The sequence below is a fragment of the Furipterus horrens genome, unplaced genomic scaffold (assembly GCF_987537825.1).
Source record: "Furipterus horrens unplaced genomic scaffold, mFurHor1.1.pri manual_scaffold_2, whole genome shotgun sequence".
Taxonomy (NCBI): Eukaryota; Metazoa; Chordata; class Mammalia; order Chiroptera; family Furipteridae; genus Furipterus; species Furipterus horrens.
Window position 1 is genome coordinate 103,800,073 of NW_028327172.1, and position 12,534 is coordinate 103,812,606.

The 12,534-nt window shown below is 35.4% G+C and overlaps 1 protein-coding gene across 1 annotated transcript in view; it reads left to right on the plus strand.

The window, feature by feature from the left end:
- Positions 1-1,004: 1,004 nt before the first annotated feature.
- Positions 1,005-12,534, plus strand: part of PTPN13 (protein tyrosine phosphatase non-receptor type 13) — a 168,840-nt gene continuing 157,310 nt past the window's right edge. The window contains exon 1 of the mRNA XM_090266264.1: positions 1,005-1,120. Coding sequence (XP_090122390.1) covers positions 1,006-1,120 — 115 coding nt within the window. The 5' untranslated portion in view covers position 1,005. The remainder of the gene's footprint in view (positions 1,121-12,534) is intronic.

Sequence of the window (12,534 nt, forward strand, 5' to 3'; positions counted from 1 at the left end):
AGGTTCTTTTGGTTAGTCTAATTAAATATATATATGAGACACATCAATAAGAGAAAATAACCAAATTTAAATACATCCATGAGATAGTCAGAGACCCCACAACCAGAGGTTCAGAGACAGAAAGTTAAAATGAGACACAATATGGCATTCTGAACTAAGGATGAAGTAAGGCACCTTGGGACTTCTGAGGGGAGGAAGGTCGTATAAGGGACAATAAGAAAAACAGATTTTAGATGTTTGCCCTGTCCTCTAGATATGTCCAAAACAAAAAAGTAGTCTCTAATAATAATTCTTACTATGGTCAAGGCCCCAAATTTAAATTCTCTAAGGAAAGGTAAAAATTTCTCACAATCCTGCACGGTCTCAATTGTCATCAGCTCAAAATAATTCACATGCCAAAATGGCACAGCTTGGGGAGGCCTGTCCTGAACCTCTTGAGCAGCAAAGCTGAGTCTAGAAATAATTAAGTCCATTCAGTGTACAATTTATAGTTATAGTATATGTATTGGAGATATAGAAATCAATCAATGAATAGAAGACATATGTATTCCATCTCCCTTCTCCTACTATGCCTGTAGGGTCATCTCTCTACTTCTCCTGCTCTTTACCTGGATGGATAGGATGAAATTTGGAACTGTAATCTGTAAGGCTTTCATTTCTGTCTGGCTGCTTTGGTTTAACAACCTACACTTGCACTTTAGCCTCTTGAGACCCTAAAATCTGTCTGTCTTCTCTCATGAAATAGTACCACTATTCTCTAATTCTGTCTCTGAGGTTGACTCTATTGTGCTGGGGCAAGTGGTTGTTTTGAAGTTTTTTTCCCTTCAATTCCTTTACCCTCTATGAATTTTAGTGTGGGATTTTATTTAGATTGAAAGCCATAGTGAGAATTTAGGTAGACAGGGACCTCATAGTCTCTCATCACTGATGTAGAACTTTCACTACTGCAAATGCAGTGAAGTTGTTGATGTGTAGACCATCTGTTCCTTTTGTTTCCTAGGTAATATGCACGTGTCACTAGCCGAAGCCCTGGAGGTTCGGGGTGGACCCCTGCAGGAAGAAGAAATATGGGCCGTATTAAATCAAAGTGCTGAAAGTCTCCAAGAATTATTTAGGAAAGGTAAGTCTTTTTTTCCCCCCTAATTTTGAATATTGGGTAGCTGAAAATAGATAAAGGGACAGAGTATAGAAGAGTACTTTCTCTTACCTCTCAAGGCTTAAAAAGCTCAGCTCTATTTGAACATCTTTGATGTACCTGATAATTGTGCTAAGGACAGAAAATAATGTATAATGAGGATCAAAATCAAAAACATTCCCTGTCTATAGGGGCTTATAGTCTAACGTGGAAAGTAGCTATTAATAAAATATTTATATAAACAAATGTAAAAAATTCAACCACACACAGACTTTATGAGAACCCACAAAAGGAGGATTTAACATGATTGTGGGGAAGAAAAGGAAAGCCTCCCTGTATAAGTCATCACTAAGCTAAGACCTGAAAAAAAAAAAAGAAGTTAACCAAGTTAGACAGAGGGAAAAACATTCCTCGCAGAGGGAATAATATGTGCTTCACTGTCACTCCAAATCGGGATAATGTATACACAATAATTACTTTGGTGCTTCCTTGTAGAGTTTCCAAATGGTTGTGTGGTATTTTGGAGCCGGAAAATTGAGGGAGTTCCTCATTGGTTGTCCAAAAACATTTGGTAGCATGCTGAAAAGCTCCACATGAAGATGATGTTTACCATTTATATATAACTAACACCTCTTTAGAAGAGTAGGCAAAGAAACCAAGCTTCATCTAAAAAGGAAGAATCAATCTTTGGTTTGAATGAATTAATCAGGCACAATAAACATAACAGAAATAGATGAGGTAATAGTTCTCAAAATATGGTCCCTGGATGAGAAGCATCAGCATCACCTGAACATTTAATAGAAATGCAAATACTTAGAGCTACTGTAAACCTAACTGAATAAAAAACTGCGGGTACAACCCCAGCAATTTGTGTTTTAAGAAGTTTTTAAGAATGTTCTGATACATGGTAAAGTTTGAGAACTATTATAAGGTTGAATTGCTTAAGACCAAGAGCAGGGGAGCCTTTTAAAAACTGTGGGGGTGACCACTGATTGAATAGATTGGGGACAGATGGTAGAGCTTTGTTTTCATTCTTGGTGTTGTTGTTCTCAGTCCATGGACTGGAACTTAAAACAGTGTTAGGTCCCACTGCACCCAATTCTGATATAACCTAGATGTTTGAAGACCTTTGATTAGAATGAATAGGATAAATCTAAAGAAAATAAATTTATTTTATTTAATGCCACCTACCTAAAATCTAGCTATTTTAATAGACCTTGTTGCTTTGTTTTCTTTATTTTAGTTTCCCAGAAAAATTGAAAGTATAGGCACTCTAGAATTTAGAACTGGTAGCCATGCTCTAAAGGTGTTGTTGAAGAAAGGATATGTTGGTGGCATTAGTGAGTTAATTAACAATAGTCAATTAATATTTAAGAAATGTCTACTTGTGAGGTATTGTATGAAAAAGATGTCACTGTTGCCCTTAAGGAATTCATTCTGATAGATCAGATGCATGTGAAAAATTTACTACTTCAAAAGAGTGTGCCAAATGAGTGACAGAGACAATAAGTACTACAGATGTTCGGTCAGGGGAGAGAGAGATAATACTTTCTTTTATTGTACTAATGGCAGGATCCCTGCCCTGGCCGTGACTCAGAATATAAAGCACCTCGCATACTCTGAGTACCTGAGGATTTTCTTTCAAATTTCATAATTTTAATAGAGTGAAGGTCTGAATATAAAGTACTTGTCATTGAGATGTAATTATTGCATAACAATATTGGCACATTACAGTAAAGAGACTTACTAGATACACAAAGTAAGTGGAGACAAAGCACAGATGCTCACAGACACAGTTCAGAGCTATGGGAGCTTGATGCTGAGTGTGGTTCCTCGGTGTTCTAGCACAGAAAGAGTTGGTCCACATGGTGCAGACAGAACCAAACACTACACACTGAGAAGTGCAAAGGGAGTGCCAGCCAGGAGAATGGGAAGCTGATGCTCTAAAGCCCAAACTCCAATGGCGTGTAGCTTACAGAGTATATAGGGCAAAATCACAAAACACTGTGGATTAGGAAGTTTGGGGTCGTATTGGGAACTGACTGGCTGGAGATGAGGAAGAGTAATAAATCATTTATTTCAGTCTTGAGGATAGTTCTGAGTTCTGTTCCGGTGTCGCTCTTATCAGGTCTCATGGGAAGTAGTCAAAGGGTTGTTCTACGTTAGGGCTCAGGCACTGAAACAACTTGGTCAAGATGTTATCTTTAGGCTGCCAGAGGTCTGGATGGCGTGACCATGAGTCAGGTCTTCTGCTGCTTCCGTAGTTGCTAATTATCCAGGAAAAAGCCTAGGTCTCTAAGGGATAGAGATAGAGATGATTTCTAGAGCTAGGATTTAAAACTAAATTTAATCAAAAGTCATAAGGACCCTTGGTTTCACTGGGAAGGAGCTTGGCAATGCCACTCTCTGCCCCAGGTGCCGGCCTCTATAATGGCTCTCTGCGAAACAAGTGTTTAATGGTATTCTTGCCTTTTTTTGCAAGAGCAAAAATCCTCTTCATATTACTTTCAGTTAGTGAAAACAAACATTAATATAGACCTTTAATAAAAGCCAAGTAGATTAAAACAGACTTTTGAAAAGCAAGGGATGTCTGTATTCGTTTGCTTATTTTGTGGTCATGGTTCTGTAAACATCCTTATGAATAATGGTTAGTATTGTTACAGGAATAAAAGCAGGTAAAATGCAATGGTCTCTAAGACTTTTGATTTTCTAAAATGTGTTTTCCTCTCTTGGTTTTCTTTGTCTTTCTGTGTCTTAGTTTTGGTTCTTATGAATGGCTTTTTCTTCCTATCTTTTTGAACTTGTACGTTGTTCCTGTGTGTTTTTTAGTATTTAAGTGAAAGTTGACATTCCTTGATAAAAGATTGGTAATAAGCATTTCTATGGGGGTTTTATTGAACACATGTTAAGAAAATTATCCATTTCTTCATCTTTTTGAGTCTCCCTGCAATTTAAGGCTTTTAGCCTTAACAAAAAAAAAAAAAAACACTTGTAATTATTATTTATAGAATAATAATACCTAAGCATGACTTTGTTGAAAGACACAATATTCAAATGAGTTTCTCTTCAGAGGCAATATGTAAAACTTTTTTCAAATATATAATTCTGAACATTTAGATAATAATGATGGTAATAATTGCTTCCCCTTGTGTTATATATGTTTCTTAGTTTTATTATCTTGTTATTAAAATGTGTGATCTGTGTGATTATTTTATAGAATTTTTTAAGATTTGGTTGTGGTCTTGCACATGGTCTATTTTTGTAAATCTGTGGGAATTTGGAAAGAATGTATTTATGTTTCTAGGGTATAACTTAAGATTGTTCATGCTTTTGCTTTGAAATTTTTTCTGTGTTTTTATTATCTGTCAAATCCTTAAAATGATATTTTTATCTGTCTTACTACTGTCACCGTGTGTTTTCATGAAAATATTTGTCATATGTATAATGGCTAATGACTAATTTAAATGGATTGTATCTTTTATTGATATAAAATAAGGCTTTTTTTTCTTTTTACTATTCACCTTAAAATCTCTCCAGTCTGCTCTTTATTTTCCCTTTATTATATTTATTTTTAAATAGTTTATTGTTTATGCTATTACAGTTGTCCCAATTTTCTCCCCTTTACCCCCCTCTGCTCACCCCACCCCCAATGCCCACATCGTTGTCTATGTCCATGGGTCATGCGTGTATCTTTTGACTAATCCCTTCACCTTCTTCCAGCCTCCCCCATCCCATCTTACAGCTGTCTGTTCCATGTTTCCATGCCTCTGATTCTATTTTGCTTGTTAGTTTATAAGTGAGATCATATGGTATTTGTTGTTAGTCTTTTTTGCTTATTAGATTCCACTTATAAGTGAGATCATATGGTATTTTTCTTTCTTTGACTTATTTCACTTAGCATAACAGTCTCCAGTTCCATCTGTGCTGTTGCAAAAGGTTAAAATTCCTTTTTAATGCCATGTAGTATTCCATTGCCACCTCTGATTCCTTTTCCTTGCCATTCACCCAGACGACATTTTCCTTCTCATTTTCAAATGATCTGTGTTGAAACTTAGGTATTTCTTATAAAAGTAGATAGCTGGATTTTACTTGTTTGCCCAGCTGAGAGGATGGTATTTATTTATTTGAAAACTAAATGTGACTGTTGAAATAAAAATTCTGGAGAAATTTTATTAAGGGTCCTTTCTTCCTAATTAATATGCTTCTCATTTCATCTGATTGACTGATTGAAAAGCACAGCTTATGTTACAAAAAACATACACATTTAAGATTTTAGCTTTTGCATCATGGATAAACTCATGCAGCGTCTTAGTGGTCCTAGATAATAAAAAACAATGTCATTCTCATACATAGTCTGGATAATCTTTAGAACTGAAATTTTTCCTGCCTTGGAAAAGTTAGCTTACAATTTTATTAGTTGCCACAAACATGGAACTTCTTAAAAAATTATGCAACATTGCTCTTTGTACAAAATAGATCTTTTGACTCTGTGGGATTTTAAGGTATTAGAGTAGTAGTTGATTGGTTGTTGTGAAAATTGCTTCTTCATAACTAATGAGGAAAAGACCCAATCTCCCTTGCTTAGGCAAGGATATAAATCCCATATAAATCCCTTTTATTATGTCTATGGTCATTTCTGGTTCCCTGTTTAATACCTAAAATAATAAATTAATGAAATTAGTAAATTAAACAGTTAAAAAAGATAATGAAATAAAGTATTTTGATAAAGAAAAGTACTACAAAACAAAACAAAACAAAGGAACTTCATTGTCTAAATAAAATTTAGAGTTACCAGCAAGTGTCCTGGGAAAATTGAAAAGACCACATTACATTTCTTATTGTTTTTGGAAAACCAATTTGGATATGGCTGCAGAGAGGAGGGCATATGAATCCTTTGGCTGTGTTTCATTATAAATGCTAACTTGTTATATGCATGAGTGAAAACTACAAATTACTACAGATAGCTAGGACAAATATCAAATGTCTCTGCTCTTCACTCATTAAAAAGTTTTAAAATTAGGATTTATAGATATCTGTTTAAACAAACAATTTTGCTAGAGAATGAATGATCTATTATCAGCAGAATTACATGAAATATTAAGTTCTTCCTGTTTTTGTTTTATAGAATCGCATTCGTTGAATAAATACTTTCAGGGAAATACACTTGCTATTGAAAGGAAAAAATAACATGTAATAAATATATAACTCAGAATCACACATCAATATTTTTATTTATGAAATTAAACTCTTTGAGCTAAAAAGATCTTAATTCATTTCATGTAACTACTCATCTTTAGGAATAAGAAAACAGGGCCTAGATCAGATGACTTATAAGAATTCATATTGGCAGAACAGAAATAACATAACTACTTTTAAGTAAGTCTTTATGAGCAATACCTATTTAGAACTGCAAAATCACTATGTATACATTACGGTAAAATTTTAAAATTGATAGCTCTTCTATGAGCGTAGCAACAGGATATTTAGAAAAATATATGATGAGGCCCAGACTGGTGTAGCTCAGCTGGTTGGGCATTGTCCTGCAAAGCGAAAGGTTGCTCATTTGATTCCAGGTCAGGGCACGTGCCTGGGTTGTGGTTTGGGTCTCTGGTCCAGAGCATGGGAGAGGCAACCAATGGATGTTTCTCTCACATTGACGTTCCTGTCCCTCTCTTTCCCTCTCTCTAAAATAAATTTAAAAAAAAAAACATTTTAAGGGCTGGTGACAAAATTGACATCTCTTTTATTTTACAGCTAAAAGAATATTAAAGAAAAATTATTAATGAAGTTATTTAAAAATTTAATAACTTACATGAAATAGATGCCAAAAAAGACACAAATTAACAAAAGCTGACTCACACACAAAAAAGATGATCTGAATTGCCTATATCTATTAAGATGATTACGTATATAGTTTAAAATGTCCCAGGCAGAAAATTCCAGACCCATATTGCTTCACTAGGGAATTTTCAAAATTTAAAAAAGAAAAAGCAGTTCTATATCAAATGCTTGAAGAAGATTGGAAATGAGAAAATACTTCTGAATTCATTCTGTGAGGTCAACATTACTATAATATCAAAATCAGACAAAAAGACATTAGGGGAAAAAAACTATAGATCAATATATTTTATGAACATTAATGCAAAAAACTTGTAACAAAATTGTAACAAATTGAATCCAACCATATATAAAAGTGATAGTACATCATAATCAAGTAGATGCTAGTAGTACAAGATTGATTTAACACTTACAAGTCAATCCATATAATTCACCATATTTATAAACTAAATATAAGTAAAACCATATGATCATCTCAGTAGATGCAGAAAAAAAATATAATAAAATCCAACATTCATTCCTGATTAAAAAAAAAAAAAAAGACCTGCTAATAAAAAACTATCTACCTGATAAAGGTCACCTACAAAAAAATTATAGGTAACATCATACTTAATGGTGAAACATTGAATCTTGCCCCCTAATATCAGGCTAAGGATTTCTGCTCTAGTTACTTATATTCAGCATTTTACTCAAAGTTCTAAACAGTGCAATAAGGCAAGAAGAAATGAAAGGCAACTGGATTAGAAAGAAAGCAGTACAATTATTTATTTGCAAATTACATGAATGTCTACATAGAAAATTTGATGTGATCCACAAAAAAGTCTCTAGAACTGAGTACAGCAACTTGTTGGATACAAAATCAGTATACAAAAATCAGTTGTATCCATAAATAGTAGCAATAAATAATTGGAAATTTTAAAATACCATTTTATTTTATTTTATTTTTATTTATTTGAATTTTTATATGAGTTTATTTGAGCCAAACATATGCCAAGGAGCATGATCTGAAATGTTCCTGAGAATAACAATTTTGCAGCTTCTTTTATGTATTTGAGATTAAAGAAGGTAAGGAAAATTACAGGGAGAGAGGAAGGCAAGTCAGGAATGGGATTGCAAAATAGTTAAAATTATGTGCTATCTGGGGGGCAGGTGGCCATGTGAAGGTTGGATTACGGGGTAATTAAGATTATGTGCTCTGTTGAGGGGCCTGAAAGGATGCACTTCAAAGGTGTGTTAACATAGATGCACAGAAATGATGGACAGGGCTTGCATAAGGCAATGATAGGCCTTTTAGTGAAGACGTTGTATGCCTGGGCATGACTACCCACCATAATCTGCCAGATAGAAATTTGATCAGATCATGCTGTGAGGCTGCTTTCCATAGAATCCCTTTTGTCGTCCACAAGAAGACAACCTTTCTAGATAAAGCGAAATCATTCTTTGTTATAGGTACACGTATGGTCTGCTCCCTCACCAGAAATTTCACATCAGTTCTCAAGGTCCATTAGTAGAAGAATGAAAAGTGAAATTGAATTACACTCTGAGAATTGAGCTTTGGGTCTTGAATTGCATTTAGTGATTGGTTTCTGAAAAGCCTTCTGCTTCCCAAGCTGCAGCACAACTTTAATCTTCTTGGTCACGTGAGGGTTAAGGCCCCCAATGAGAAACTTGGCTTCTGATAAGGAAGAAACTTGAGGTTTTTTCACAGGTAGTACACTGGAGTCAGGAAGCAGGAGTGGAGAATGTCCCCATCTGAGGCAAGACTGGCATATGTTCCGTGCCTAATTTTAGAAGCAGAATGTGAGGAGATGAGTTGGAGCATACATGAGCAACTCCAACAAAATATTGAGATAAGAGTGTTCTTGCTCTGACTCTGATTGATGTGTGGTACTAAAGCACACAGTGTTTTGCAGACATAATTGCTGATAGATCGTAGGTTCATACTAGAGGGTCTGGGATAGTCTAGCTGGCTCTCTGTGAACCAGGAAATAGACTTGGTAGGAACTGTAAGTTGAAAAGTAACTTTTTCTACGTTAACCATCCAGGAAGCACCTAGGAAAGGAAAGTGGAAAACCCTCAGAGGATGACTCCCTTGATTGAGTCTTCATGGTGCTCTGTAATTAGGGACACTAAAGAGGTGTCTACACATTAAAAACAAAACAAAACAAAACAAAAAACCCGAGAAGACTAAAGGCTGTCTAGATGGGGGGTAGCATATGCATGGCTTTAAATGCCACCCTCTTCCATCCCGTGCCATGACAAACTTCACCAATTAATCGTGGTACTTTTTCCTGCTAAGACTGCAGTTTTTCTGTGTTGAGATCTACAAAATTGTGAAGACCACCTCTCCTTGTCTGTGATCTCACTTTATCCTTTTCAGCTGGGATGTTACTGGACAGGGACCCAGTTGGAGCCAATCTGCCTTGTGTAGGCCTGTAGGTTCTTGATTTTGTGCAGGAAAGATTTCACAACATGAATCCAAGTGATTTTGAGAGTACGTTTTTCAAAGCTGGGGACAGTGAAACAAGAAGAGCTTAGGACAGAAGACACACCAGGAGAGGGCCTAGGCGGGGCTGCTTTTGCTCACTGAGAGGTTGGAGAAAAGGTGCTCTTAGAAACAGGTTCAGATGGTTAGCCTGGAACAAGCTGCTGCTGCCCATTGCTCCCCTGTAAAATACTATTTTAAATTAGTAAAAATGTTCAATATGAATTATGAAATAAAAAATGAAGTAATCAGAACTAAATCTGATGTGAAGACCTATATAATGAAAACTAAAAACACAATGCTAAGAGAAATTAAAGACCATCTAAATAAATGGGAGGGCAATGCTGTGCTCCTGGATTAGAAGACTCGGTATTGTTGCTAATATTCTCTAAATTTTTCATATATTCAATGCAACCCTAATGACTTTTTTTGTGGTAGAAATTTTTGAATTGATTCTAAAATCTTTAAGGCAATTCAATGGACTTAAAATAGCCAAAACAACACTGAAATATAATAGAACAAAATTTGAGGGCTCACATTACCTTATTTCAACACTTATTAATAAAGCTACATTAATCAAAATAGACAAATAATCCGTGGAATATTATAGAGTCCAGAAAGAGATCCACATTTATATGGTTGATTGATTTTTGAGAAAGATGCAAAGGATAGTCTTTTCCATGAATGGTGATGTAACAATTGGGATATCCATATACTAAAAAAAAAAAAAAAATTACTTGGTAAAAAATAATTTTGACTTTTACCCCATCCTACATACAAAAATAATTCAAAATGAGTCATAGATCTAAATATAAAAATTACAGGGACAATATAAAAGTTCTAGAAGAAAGCATAGGAGATAATAATTGTGACCCTGGGTTAGGAAACAGTTCTTAGATATGATACCAAATGCATGATTCATAAAAAGAAAAAAATGATAAAGCAGACTTTATCTAAAGTAAAAACGTCTCTTCTAAACACATTGTTAAAAGAATGGAAGGGGGAGTCAAATTGTGGGAGAAAATATTTGCAAGTTATGTAACGGATAAAGGACCTATGTCCAGAATACATAAAGAACTCTCAAAACTCAATAATAAGAAACAAACAACCCTCCAAAAAAATTGGGCAAAAGTTTTAATAGATACTTTATCAAAGAAGATATACACATTTCAGATTTCAAATAATATGAAATTATTAGTTGTCAGGAAAAATTAAAAAGTCTTAATATCATTACTCATAAAGAAGATGCAAATTAAAACCACAGAAATACTAATATATATCTATTAAAATTTTTAAAATATAAAAGACTGACCATACTAAGAATTAGCACTAAGATTTGGTGACAAGTGAACTTTTATACATGGCTAATGAGAATGTAGAATGGTGTGGTTTTGTTACCTAGCAAAAGGGAGTTTGTTTACATGGCGCCTTGGTGTAAGACTCAACAATTAGTGTTGAGAAAAACAGATCTCGATTTACAATATTCCAACCTGGGGAGGTGGGGGGGGGGCACTGGAGCCCTGTTCTCCCTCAGAGCCCTGTTCTCCCCTGAGACCCAGCACTTCCCTTGCTCCCCAAAAAGCTATAAACCAAAACCAAACCCAATAGTTCCCCATTTCTTATCTTCCCACTCTCTCCTTCAGGATCTGGGGTATGATGTCATCAGCCTCCATATAATAGTCCAGAAAAGCAGCTGCTATGCTACACTGGATCATGGTGAAGTCTAAGAAAGGCACAAGTCCTAAAAGAGTCCTCTCTGCATGTCCTGAGTTCCAAGAGTCCAGATAGAGTCCAGGTCTTCAAGGCAGAGTCCTTGGTGGCTTCCAAGTCAGCTGCAGCAGGCCTGCTTTCTTACTAGCCCAGGCCACATGGCCGCCTCCCATAGTGGACCAGCTCTCCTATAAAGCTGTCTAGATGCTGCAACATGACTCTCATCCTATACACTGGACCTCATGGCGGGCTGGTGTGGTCCTTTTGCAGTCCTTCAAACTGTGTGGCGCAGCACGCCAAATGACTGCCACCTTTCATTCTGCCTGGCTCCTTTCCTTCTTTCAGACCAAATGGTTCCTTCCTTTCCTTTCAAAAACGCATGGCGCTCTTCAAGCAGGCGCCGTAAGCTTTCTTGTCACCATTCTATGGTCAAAGCCCCTTCCATATACTTGGTGCTGTGAAGCAGCCATAGGCATTTGCATAACTAAGAAACTAGCCACTAGCTATAGATATGCAAAGTACCTTAAAGGCTGCACTGTCCCCTTCCCCCATTCCCAAAACCATGGGCTATGGGGACTTTTGGGGACCCCTGTTACAGTTTTACATTTTGGAAATTGTAATAGTTTCTTAAAAATTAAATATACACGTGCTACCCAAAAGAAATGAAACTATATGTCCATACAAAGACTTGTACATGATTGTTCATAGCAACTTTATTTGCAGTAGACAAAAGCTATAAAAAAACCAAATGTCTATCAACAGGTGAATGAATAAACAAATTGTGGTACATCATGTAATGAAATGGTACACAGCAATAAAAAGGAATGAACTATTGATACATGCAGCAACATAAGTTAATATCAAAATAATGAACTATGCTGAGTGAAGGAAATTAGACAGGAATAATGTATGATTCTAATCTAAAATTCTAAAAGTGCAAACTGTACTATAATGATAAAGTTAATCAGTGGTTGCTTGGGGATGAAAGTTACACAAGGGGCTGGGATTACAAAAGTGTATGAGGAAATGTTTGGGTGGTGGATATGTTTATTATCTTGACTGTGGTAATAGTTTCACAAGTGTATTCATGCCAGAACATCAAATTGTACTCTTTCAGTATCTGCAGTTATTTTATGTCAACTACACTTTAATTAAAGCTACTTTTAAAAATACATCATATTTTCCAAAAATTGTTTAGTTTTTAAATTTAAAGCTTTGACCATTTTCTTTATTAATTTAAAAGTCATTGTTTTTAAGAAAAAAAATGCTTTTCAATCAAAAGACATATGTAGCTAATGGCTACTGTACTGGAATGTGACGATGGAATTTGATGTCTTGCTAAATTGTGGTTTAAGAAAAAAGTCAA